The sequence below is a fragment of the Saccoglossus kowalevskii genome, chromosome 18, assembly GCF_978046115.1.
Source record: "Saccoglossus kowalevskii chromosome 18, keSacKowa6.1, whole genome shotgun sequence".
NCBI classification, from domain to species: domain Eukaryota; kingdom Metazoa; phylum Hemichordata; class Enteropneusta; family Harrimaniidae; genus Saccoglossus; species Saccoglossus kowalevskii.
Window position 1 is genome coordinate 24,636,659 of NC_140658.1, and position 12,453 is coordinate 24,649,111.

The 12,453-nt window shown below is 35.8% G+C and overlaps 1 protein-coding gene across 3 annotated transcripts in view; it reads right to left on the reverse strand.

The window, feature by feature from the left end:
• Positions 1–12,453, reverse strand: part of LOC100366823 (brefeldin A-inhibited guanine nucleotide-exchange protein 1-like) — a 70,320-nt gene that overhangs the window by 29,718 nt on the left and 28,149 nt on the right. For all 3 annotated transcript variants that reach the window (XM_085492694.1, XM_085492693.1, XM_085492692.1), the window contains exons 8-15: positions 10,917–11,133; positions 9,653–9,887; positions 8,478–8,577; positions 7,607–7,855; positions 6,438–6,748; positions 3,186–3,220; positions 2,674–2,929; positions 2,307–2,469 (exon numbers count right to left, since the gene is read on the reverse strand). In XM_085492694.1, coding sequence (XP_085348820.1) covers positions 2,307–2,469; positions 2,674–2,929; positions 3,186–3,220; positions 6,438–6,748; positions 7,607–7,855; positions 8,478–8,577; positions 9,653–9,887; positions 10,917–11,133 — 1,566 coding nt within the window. The remainder of the gene's footprint in view (positions 1–2,306; positions 2,470–2,673; positions 2,930–3,185; positions 3,221–6,437; positions 6,749–7,606; positions 7,856–8,477; positions 8,578–9,652; positions 9,888–10,916; positions 11,134–12,453) is intronic.

The following is a 12,453-nucleotide window of genomic DNA, read 5'->3' on the forward strand; positions in this document are numbered from 1 at the left end:
GTAGGCCACTGTCAAAGCAGGGGGGGTGCCATCCGATCTTGAAGGATTGTTTTGAAGTCAGTCGCTTGTAGGCCACTGTCAAAGCAGGGTGGGTGCCATCCGATCTTGAAGGATTGTTTTGAAGTCAGTCGCTTGTAGGCCACTGTCAAAGCAGGGTGGGTGCCATCCGATCTTGAAGGATTGTTTTGAAGTCAGTCGCTTGTAGGCCACTGTCAAAGCAGGGTGGGTGCCATCCGATCTTGAAGGATTGTTTTGAAGTCAGTCGCTTGTAGGCCACTGTCAAAGCAGGGTGGGTGCCATCCGATCTTGAAGGATTGTTTTGAAGTCAGTCGCTTGTAGGCCACTGTCAAAGCAGGGTGGGTGCCATCCGATCTTGAAGGATTGTTTTGAAGTCAGTCGCTTGTAGGCCACTGTCAAAGCAGGGGGGGTGCCATCCGATCTTGAAGGATTGTTTTGAAGTCAGTCGCTTGTAGGCCACTGTCAAAGCAGGGGGGGTGCCATCCGATCTTGAAGGATTGTTTTGAAGTCAGTCGCTTGTAGGCCACTGTCAAAGCAGGGTGGGTGCCATCCGATCTTGAAGGAATGTTTTGAAGTCAGTCGCTTGTAGGCCACTGTCAAAGCAGGGTGGGTGCCATCCGATCTTGAAGGATTGTTTTGAAGTCAGTCGCTTGTAGGCCACTGTCAAAGCAGGGGGGGTGCCATCCGATCTTGAAGGATTGTTTTGAAGTCAGTCGCTTGTAGGCCACTGTCAAAGCAGGGTGGGTGCCATCCGATCTTAAAGGATTGTTTTGAAGTCAGTCGCTTGTAGGCCACTGTCAAAGCAGGGTGGGTGCCATCCGATCTTAAAGGATTGTTTTGAAGTCAGTCGCTTGTAGGCCACTGTCAAAGCAGGGGGGGTGCCATCCGATCTTGAAGGATTGTTTTGAAGTCAGTCGCTTGTAGGCCACTGTCAAAGCAGGGTGGGTGCCATCCGATCTTGAAGGATTGTTTTGAAGTCAGTCGCTTGTAGGCCACTGTCAAAGCAGGGGGGGTGCCATCCGATCTTGAAGGATTGTTTTGAAGTCAGTCGCTTGTAGGCCACTGTCAAAGCAGGGGGGGTGCCATCCGATCTTGAAGGATTGTTTTGAAGTCAGTCGCTTGTAGGCCACTGTCAAAGCAGGGTGGGTGCCATCCGATCTTGAAGGATTGTTTTGAAGTCAGTCGCTTGTAGGCCACTGTCAAAGCAGGGGGGGTGCCATCCGATCTTGAAGGATTGTTTTGAAGTCAGTCGCTTGTAGGCCACTGTCAAAGCAGGGGGGGTGCCATCCGATCTTGAAGGATTGTTTTGAAGTCAGTCGCTTGTAGGCCACTGTCAAAGCAGGGTGGGTGCCATCCGATCTTGAAGGATTGTTTTGAAGTCAGTCGCTTGTAGGCCACTGTCAAAGCAGGGTGGGTGCCATCCGATCTTGAAGGATTGTTTTGAAGTCAGTCGCTTGTAGGCCACTGTCAAAGCAGGGGGGGTGCCATCCGATCTTAAAGGATTGTTTTGAAGTCAGTCGCTTGTAGGCCACTGTCAAAGCAGGGTGGGTGCCATCCGATCTTGAAGGATTGTTTTGAAGTCAGTCGCTTGTAGGCCACTGTCAAAGCAACATTTCTTTTACAAATAGATAAAATCATTTCAACGACTTCTTTACAAAATATTCTTTAACAAAACTTTTGAGGAACAGTAATAGTGTGAAATATATACTTGCTATGATCACCATAAAACAGTTTGCTGGAAAAACTCCCTTTTACATCAGTTTTTTGATACAATCAGTCAATTTATAACTACCACGTTTGCTATGGTAAAGCATTTTGCACAGTTTTACCGAAAAAAAAAACTATTTTCATTGCTTATGAATAATAATTTATGTAAATGAGATGATTTTTGCAGCCAATCCTGTCATGCACCCCCCCAACAATATACCATAGTACAGTGTGGAGAACATGTTGTTGTGGAAATAACTTTAATGCTCATTATTCTATGAGAAAAGGAAAATTTTATTTTATTCGACTACTGTTTCTTAGAACTAATGTAAAACATGTCTTTAGCTAACACATTAGTTAATATTCATTCAGAAAAAAAATTACAAATCTTTTGAGCATTAATATGCACTCATTCAACAAATATAATTGAGATATATTAGATAGTACTACTCAGTAATAGTTCGAACAAGATGGCTGCCATGATAGCATGGCAACCACCAACAGAGGGCGCTGTTATCGCAACAACCTCCATCAAATAGAAAAAGAACATAGTAGATCAACAACTAAAACACATAACATACCTGTTGTCTTGGCCGTTGGTTTGTTTGCAGTTTGTTTCATCCTAATTTCATTGTCTGCAATCTCATCGTAAATTGCAGAGAGGAAATCTTCAGGCAAATCTTTGCTATCATTGATACCCCTATTCATTTTAATATATTGCTCTTTGGTCATTTTGTGTTTCACCTGCAGTAGATGAAAAAATTATTATTTTAGTATATTATTTCCCACCCTTCAAAAGTTTAGATGTTACTCATAGATTAATTAGTACATATATTAAGACATACATTACTTTTTACAGTGGTCGCGCGCTGCGATATATTCGATATGGAAATCATAGTGTCATATGCAACATTTGTAAAATTGATTGCTTGTTCAGTTAGGACTGACCTGTGAACTATGTAAATCCGTTGTTAACATAATAATAGAATAAGCCAAGACATAGGCAGTGTCAGCACTGGCAAAGAGACCCTGGTAGGCAGTCGTCTCAAAATATCTCTGAGCAAACTTTTCCATCAGTCTATCAATTTTTTGAGCTTCTCCAGGCAACCGGAAATCATCTAGGAACATCCTGAGAGCTGGAACAATAGTTCGGCCAGAGAAATTCATCTGATCTACGTACGCATACATGACTTCCTTGTTGAATCTGCAAAAATATTTATGATAGTTAACTGTGAACATAATGTCTGTCACTCAATGGTCAAGACAGCACTACAGGATTGCAGAAGCTAAATTTTCAATATTGTTTTTTTCAAAAATTCTGCCAAATTATTTTCAATTTGTGCAAAACATTAAATTGTAAAAAAATACAGAATATGCAAAATGTTTGACCAAAATTTTGGTGAGAAAGTTGATGGCATTTGATGTAAATGAAGTTTATAAATAAGTAAGTTTATGCTTACTTGTCAGAATCACCAAGGAAATCTCCAAGAACGGTCTGAAAAAAAAAGAGAGAAATTATGTCAGTTTGACCAGTTACAGCATATATGTGAAAAACCCCAGTCAACAAACAAGATGCTCTCTGATTGGTCTGGCTGTTAGGTGTTAGGGTTGAGGATCCAATCAGACACTATCTTGTAAGTAGCTTCGTATTCACTTAACTTTTCAAGAGTAAAGCACCTGTTATGGTTATATCACCCAATACAATAATGATTTAAGCAACAGTAATGATTTAAGGTAGAGATGCAGTTTATTTGGCTTGCTTTTTAATTGAGTAGTTAGACAATGAAGATGGTATTATATATCCAACATGTTATATATTTTCTGAAAGCTTATTATACAACCTTTGTAAAACTTGTCTTTATTTTAAATATACAGAATGCGTTTTTGATTTTGGGTCAAAAATATGCTTTTTTGGACAAAAGTGGTTTAAAAAAAATTAGCTTAAAAACTTCCAGTCTGTTTGTGGGTAAAATTACATCACTGGATACCTTGGTATATTACTAATTCAAATGCGTCCACTCATCTCTCTAACGGCTTTCAAAGTCGCACAGCATGACCTCAAAGTTCACTCTTTTCTATTTTTGCATAATTTATATATCCATGTTAATTGCGGACTTGTTATTTTTGTTCCACTCGCCGTAATAAACTGTCCGGACGCATTTTGAAGGGGGAACACCTTGTCAATAATGTGTGAAAATTTCGAGGCAAATGGCCAAAGCTATTTTAATTTAAAACCCAAGAATTCACCAAAAATAGAAGACGAGAAAAAGGCTAATTTGCATATTTGCGCGTTAAACCGGGAAATATTGCTTTGTCATACTTTCTAGACTATTGAAATTGAAAGTTAACATATAGACATAGACATTTTATGTAAAATCGTTGGACCAGAACAGCTGCTCTTGAATATATAAATCAGAAACACGTCATTCATACCAGTGTTTTGATGGGGTCGGTAAAAACATGTGGCAATGCCCAGTAAATATGACGTCATCTCATGAATTATTAAACAGGGGGCGGTCCTAGGAAAGTGACCTTTTATCACGATCAAAACATCATGGCTTCTCTTCCATGTATTTTCAATAAAAAATCTATGAGTATTTCAGAGCCTATGGTTTACCGTGAAGAGTACAAAGTGGGATTTTAAATTATTTATCCTTGATGATTTTTATGTAGTAGGAAGCGAACGCACAATAATGAATAATCGCGTAATCCTAGAATCAAAACGCGAGGCACAGAAGTTTTGTTCATCGTTTCCAATCCCATTTTTCCCACTGCAACATATTTTGTTAAAAGAAATATTTGAGTTCTGTTCGTTTTTTAAGGAGGCATTTTTATATTTTTTCCGATTTTGGCAACGCCTTATTCAGGGATTTTCTAAGACAGTCGCAGACAATCAGCGCACGGATGTACGTACAAAACATGCTGTTGTACTACCGGCGACGGTCGCCTGCAAGAAGAGAGCTCCAGCTCCTAACGTAAAAGTTTTAAAATTTCGACCGGTTTTAAATAATTAGTGTTGGAAATCTGACATGTTTTAAGAGTGCAAAATTAAGGTGCATTTTCGAGCGGTCGAATTTTTCTGAATAGAAATCGGCAAATGAAAAAAATAGGAGTGCTAAACAGTGTGCTTCGTTAGTTTAAAAAAATGGAATGTCCGTCAAATTGACGTAAACTTCCTCATTTTTCACGGAAAAAGCAAAGGTCGTGGCCGAGTTGCAGGCTAAAAAACTCAAAAATCAAAACAAAATCATCAATCAGTAAGTACTGTAAAATGACTAATTTTCACTGGGTTTAAATTTCACTGATTTACCATTTCGGGCATATTCAGTGGGTTTTAAATTCACGGTTTCGTCATTTAGATAATGTGTTCTATGCTAAATTTTACATATTCACTGTGTTTTAATTTAGCGCATTTTTCCAGTCAGCGAAATAAGCTAAATTAAAACCCAGTGAATAATTACCCCCTTTACAGTATTATGACAAGGAAAACAAAACATCAAACGCGGAGAAGCGGTCAGCGCGTCAAAAGAGTTGTTACCGTAATGTATCAAGTTCCCTCTCTCTGTGATTTATTTATCATTGAAATTATTTGGTTGTTTTCAATTAATTTTAGCGTACCTCTGCAATTTATTTTAGCATTGTCAGTTGTTTGCTTCATTGAATTAAACGGAGTTCGACCGGTTGCAAACAAAGCTGTCTCACACCACCTAGCAAAACTTGCGAATGATCGAAGTACAGGTACCCATTGGACAAAAGATACACAAAAGTTTGTATCTCCCCGACCCAGTGCAATATATTCGGTTAGAATCAAAGCTCACGTGCCCCTTATTTGAGGGACCAGATTCTGCCGTAAATTCGGAATGGGATTTAGGAAAAAAATAAAATGGGACTTTTAAGGTGTATTTTGGCGTCATTTTCTAAGTTTTACCGTAGTCATTGACGCTTATTCAAGAGTATGAGGTTTTTAATTGTGACTAGCGTGAATGGGTAAGCTTCGTTTCGACAATGAGCAGTTATCACTGTAAACAATGTTAAATTATTCTTCACATGCTCAGTTTATTTTTTGAGAACAATTATTTAAAAATAAAATCTCTCAGTCAATCAGAAACTCGGATTCATGCCTTCAGGGAAAGTCATGTTTGGACGCTCACATCGATTTTGTTTTTCGTTCGGTGGGCTGATGCCTTCAGTGTAGCTTTTGCCTCTTCCGACATAGAAATCATTTGAATCTTCTTTCTACCTCTCTTTCTTTTCACACCACGCATAATGTAATGATAAAAATTAGGAAAAAACGCTGAGGAAATATAATGTTTGGTTTGATAGCGAGCGAGAAATGATTTGAGAATAATTGCACATGCGCATGAATTGAATGAACTATGACCCGTACAATCTCCATTTGCATATTGTCAATCAAAGGTCCTGTTATTTGGTTACTCATGCAAATTAGGCAATTGGACATAAACATTGCCACGTGTGAGTGTTTATCATAAATAAATAAACAGCAATTTTAACGGTGTTCCAATAAGAATTCATTGGTCAAATTTTCACAGAATGTTCTTTAGATAAAAATCTATATAAAAAACGGAAAAAACTATTTTTGATTGAAATTCACAAATAAACTGCATCTCTACTTTAAGGACCTGTGATTTGAGGTCAGAGGTCAAGTATTCAGTGTGACACATCACCTGACAACTAATGGCAAATTAGCATACCCGATCTATCCTCTCCTCATCATGAAAGAAAGCAGCGACCTCTTCAGCAGATTTTCCCAGCATTCCTTGCTCCTGTAGGTAATGCAATCCCTTGTGAGGTTTTTTGTTAAACATATCAATACCCTGTTCCACAATCTCTTTTTTCTGCTTTAAAGATTCAAATTGTTCGGGATTATCAGTGGATATGACCGGTGTTGAGGTTGTACTCGTCGAATGATTGGAACTGAGCGAGTTGACGCTGCCATAGCTTGTCATGGTACCTTTTCCACTGTCTGCATCCATGTCTGACGTGTCTCTGGTTCTTTCTTGACCTACCAGATGTTACATATTGAGTTAGACATCAGAAAATTTATAATATTCACATTTTACACAATACTATGATGTTGTAAATTAACATCAAACTGACAACTGTATTTGGATGTGCAGTGATTCTTAATTTACAATAAAGCAAATTTGTGTATGGACAATCACAGATCAAACGAATATATTAACATGGTGTCCCTTATAAACATTAACACAGAAATACTTTGTTGTAATAGGGCACTACTAGAAACAGTGAATAGAAAATTATTGAACCATTAAAAATAATTTTTTATTAAATAGTTATTAAAAATACAGCGACCACACAAAGTAAATGGTCAAAAATGATACAATACACATATATATGGTACAGGAACTATTTTATTTGATGCATCAGAAAGCATATTTTAGTGATGGGGGTCATATGCCTGATCACTACATATTGATGCAGGAATAGTGTAAAGTAGTGCACAGTTGGTGTAACACAAAATGAATCAACACATTCAGTAAGTTTATATTGCAAATTACTAATATATTTAGGTCATATAAACTTGTACCGTGCACCATACTTTCCTATGGTAATGCAGGGGTCTACCCAGCCAAGACTGAGATCTGTTGACGACACACCAAACCTGTGTTATCCAGAATAATGTTTGATGTGCAGCAGCATTTAGGAAACGCATATTAATTGCCCACTTTGTTATCAATTATATTCTGATTTGTACATATAGTTTGTATGATGCTTTGACCACCAATCCATATTAACATACTAATATTTGCCTCAGCTGCAGTCCACAAACCAACACGGGTTTACAAATGAATCACTTTTTCCCCCCCAATACGCCAATTATTTCCTATAAATGACTTACCTAGATTTGTCTGCATTGCTGGATTAACATACAATTCTTTACTCCATTCGACCATACATTTTAAAATAGACACCAAACACTCCAGCCCTTTGATCCGCATACGTTTTTCTTGCTGTGGTGTAGCCCCCAACTCTATAGCCTGTCTACCTTGGGCTATCTTAGACAAATCACCAACTAATCTCTCAAAGATATTGGCCAATGCCAGTGCACAGTCATAGTTCAGATAAATATCAACAACACATTGAGCATCTGAAATAAATATGTACAAGATGCATATATAAGCCAGACAGTTTTTTAGTCTCTAGTCAAGTTCTTGGTTTTAACACACAGACACTTCCAATAGTCACAGATTGCATATTGTATAAAAAACTCCACAGATGATGTGTTAAGCATCAAATAACAAATGAAGTTATATTTGTGTTCTCAGATAGAAAATGTTGATCTAAGAAAATAATTTTGGAGTCGTGAAATTATGCTAAATTTTTTTTTATGTGTGAATAAACTTCAACCTCAATTGTATGTATTTTTCTAATTTTCAAATCCAAACTGACCACCAAAGAAGAGTTCAATGCTATAGGAAAATCGTAAGTCATTGTTTCCATGGAAACAAGTTAATAAACTTTAAGGTACTTCTTAAATTTTGATTTGCCTGCCATTTATTTGATTTAGTTTTTCATTCAGCAAAAAAAAATGTCAACATTAACTACTATTAATTTGTTCAAGACAAATTGAAATGTTGAGGGAAATCCCAAAATTATGTAGAACAAAACTTGATGATTGTACAACCATTTTAGAGAAGATGACGTGAGTGAACAAAATTAACTCACAACAGAAATTCACAAAGGTGAATAGAATGTAGTAAAGATCATACCTGCACATATTCTTGTCAAGGCTTGGATCACCATCCATTTGTGTTCAAATGAACTTGTACCAGTTTCCAGAATATTCAAAAAGATTTCTTTGAAAAATACCTGCCAAATAGTAAGTAGTGGAGTTATAATAAATAATACTTTGTCTAGGTTAGTGGAATGCATTTTGTATACCGGTAATTGTATTCAAAGTGGTAGTGTTCACATCAAAACTGTCATGGAGCAGCAGAGAAGGAAACCATTCAGTCCTCAAGATATTAAGAGCTATAATGACTTTGTCCTTACATCCTCTGAATGCCATCATTTTTTCTGCCAAAACAATTTTCATATTTTGGGGGTTACGATATATTTGGACCAAATGGATGTAATTTTGACTTAGCAACAAGTCTTGATGACTTTCGAAAGAAATGATCCAGGTACTTTTGGACAAGGTGACAAAAGTATTGGGTGTTTAGTTTTTGTATTAATTTGAAGATTCTGAAATAGAGGGACTATTTTACACACAGCGAGTGAGTCAAGTGCTTAAAATATTGTGATGTGTCTAGATTTTAAAATCAAACATTATTCTCACAGAAGTTGAACTCCCAAAACTGAGATAAACAGCCCTGGAGTATACTGGCAATATTTAACCTATTTACCACCAGACTTTCTCGCACTTGTTTCTTCACATTTTTGGAAATGAGCCTTAATTTTGGAGCAGACAGACAAAATTTGAGTCAATTTTCAGGTATTATTAAAAAAACTTTTTTTGTCCTCATCTTCTGAAGGAAAGTTCAAACTATAAAGGGGTCTACTTTGTGAATTTGTGATGAAAAGAGGGAGCTGGTGGTGAAAAAGTCATAAAGTTGATCCAGGTGAGTACTTCCTACTGCAATTTCAAGCATACTATTTTTTGCAAATGTTGTCAAAATACAGGAGATCACAATTGTGGAGTGAAACCTATAGAAGGTTAACTCATTGAATCACAAATTTGTATTTCTGAAAAAATCAGTCTAATTATAGACTCAATTTTTTTTTTTTTTTCATACTTGTTTATTTATGACTATTTTTTGGTTTTACTTGCTATTATTAAGTTTTTATTATATAGTACATACAAAAATATGAAAAATACACAATAAAAAAATTGGAGCCTATGTTAATAAAGATTGTAACCAATCACCCGAATGAATTATCTTACCTCAATCTGCATCTTCAGATGCGTCTTGAAGTTACTAAGTAGGGTTAGGAATATTGCTAGTGATAACTCGAAGACTTCAGGAACTGAAGACACACCATTTTTAGATAACGCTACACACAAGTACTGCTTGATGGCGTTAATAAACATCTCGTTGGTTCTGAAGATTGGACCAGCGTTTTGTAGAACGGACAGCAACAATTGCAGAGATAACACTTTAGACCTCAGGTCGTGGGATCTGAAATGGTAATGACATTAGAAACAATTAAAGTAAGACTACTGTAAAACATGTTTTTTTCGCAAGCAAGGTCTTTTTAGCGAGAGAACTGATTCGCTAATTCAAGATGTCGCTAATGACTGCGCATTTGTTTTGGCACGAAACAGACAAGTATTGCGAAAACAGGGAATCAACAATGACAAGAGAGATTCGCTAAATCAACATTTCGCTATTATGTCATTTTCAACATGTTTTTCAGTATCTTTGTAAATGTACATGTGCATGTGGGAGGCATTAAGTGCCACTATCATCATTTTATTTTTGTAACAGAAAAGTATATTTCACTCCCATCTCAAACTAAACAATTAGGTAGTGTGGTCTAAATCACAAAGAACAAAGTATTTGCATGTGTCCTATTGTAGGCACAAAATATGAACATGATCGGGTAATTCATGTCAGAGACATGGCGATGAAACATAATTTTTTTAATACAATATAAGGCAGCCAATAATCTATTTTTGATTGGATCCATAAAATGAAATACCAGGGATTTTTTTAAACAAGGGAACAGGGGCGCAGCGCCCTCATGCCATGGCCATGCGCCCTCTTACCCTGGGGAGCAGATCGTCTGGCAATCATAAAATTCTGATTGACCAGGGATCACATGTGGCCATGTGGTCTTCAACTGTGACCTGTCCGATAGTAATTTTGGCCCCAAGGAAGCCATAGAATGCTCCATTTTAACTTAGAATTATCAAAAACTCCACACCCTGGTAGGGAGAACCCTATTTCCCCCAATAGGTGGCACAGCTGTATTGCATTGCTTCCTCTTGCAGTTTTTTTCTAGAAAAAACACTGAAATACTATGCATCAAAGTCCCATAAACTTTCTATAAATGTACTACGTTTTAAATGAAATCAAAACATGCAAGTCGAGCTTAAATTGGATGCACAAATGCACATGTATATCAATTATTATCACAGCGTATAGAATTTCTCATTATGCCGTCTAAATCAACTCCAATGAAGAAATGGTGAGATTTGTACATACTTGGGATCAGCTGGTCCTTCTGGTAAAGGTTTCATGGAAAGTTTACAGAGTGAGCGGAAAACCAAGAATGCATCCTTCTGTAGAATACACGTATAGGAGAACGGTATGGCATTCTCAGCCAATGAGCCAGCCGTTTCATCCATCTCATCAACTGTAGTCTGATTTGGTAGATTAGAATGAGAGTTTTCTGTGGGCATTGCATTGTTTTCTGCTACATCTATGGATGAAGAATAACAGCATTATAAATGAGAATGCAATGGTAGTTACAGCTGAATATAGGCACATGATACTGATAACCATATATAGAAGTTCTTACCACACAAAAAGAAGGTCTACCAAGAGCTTTATCTTATTAAAAATCTGCATAACATTATTTTGTTAATTAAGAATATAATTCGTCTAGCAAATTCTAAGTAACTTGAAAACATGATCAAATTTGGAACATTTACAGACAAATACAGACACATCCTATCATGGCAAATTGTTATATTTCTCACATATTTGTAAGCCCTCCCCAGTAAAACAAGATACATGCCACCTAGAAAACTTGAATACATCAAAGAATAGCAATGGGATTTCCAAATTGAACCTCATTATTAGAGTAGAGTTGCATGTCATTCCAAATGTAAAGGTAGCATGACAAAAATTATTTCAGTGTCAACCAGCATCAATCAATGTAAACTAGCATCAATCAATGTAAACTAGCATCAACAAATACCAACTAACATTAATCAACGCCAACAAGTAAAAATTAATGTCAACAAGTAAAAATTAATGTCAACAAGTAAAAATTAATGTCAACAAGTAAAAATTAATGTCAACAAGTAAAAATTAATGTCAACAAGTAAAAATTAATGTCAACAAGTAAAAATTAATGTCAACAAGTAAAAATTAATGTCAACAAGTAAAAATTAATGTCAACAAGTAAAAATTAATGTCAACAAGTAAAAATTAATGCCAACAAGTAAAAATTAATGTCAACAAGTAAAAATTAATGTCAACAAGTAAAAATTAATGTCAACAAGTAAAAATTAATGTCAACAAGTAAAAATTAATGTCAACAAGTAAAAATTAATGCCAACAAGTAAAAATTAATGTCAACAAGTAAAAATTAATGTCAACAAGTAAAAATTAATGTCAACAAGTAAAAATTAATGTCAACAAGTAAAAATTAATGTCAACAAGTAAAAATTAATGTCAACAAGTAAAAATTAATGCCAACAAGTAAAAATTAATGTCAACAAGTAAAAATTAATGCCAACAAGTAAAAATTAATGTCAACAAGTAAAAATTAATGTCAACAAGTAAAAATTAATGTCAACAAGTAAAAATTAATGTCAACAAGTAAAAATTAATGTCAACAAGTAAAAATTAATGCCAACAAGTAAAAATTAATGTCAACAAGTAAAAATTAATGTCAACAAGTAAAAATTAATGTCAACAAGTAAAAATTAATGTCAACAAGTAAAAATTAATGTCAACAAGTAAAAATTAATGTCAACAAGTAAAAATTAATGTCAACAAGTAAAAATTAATG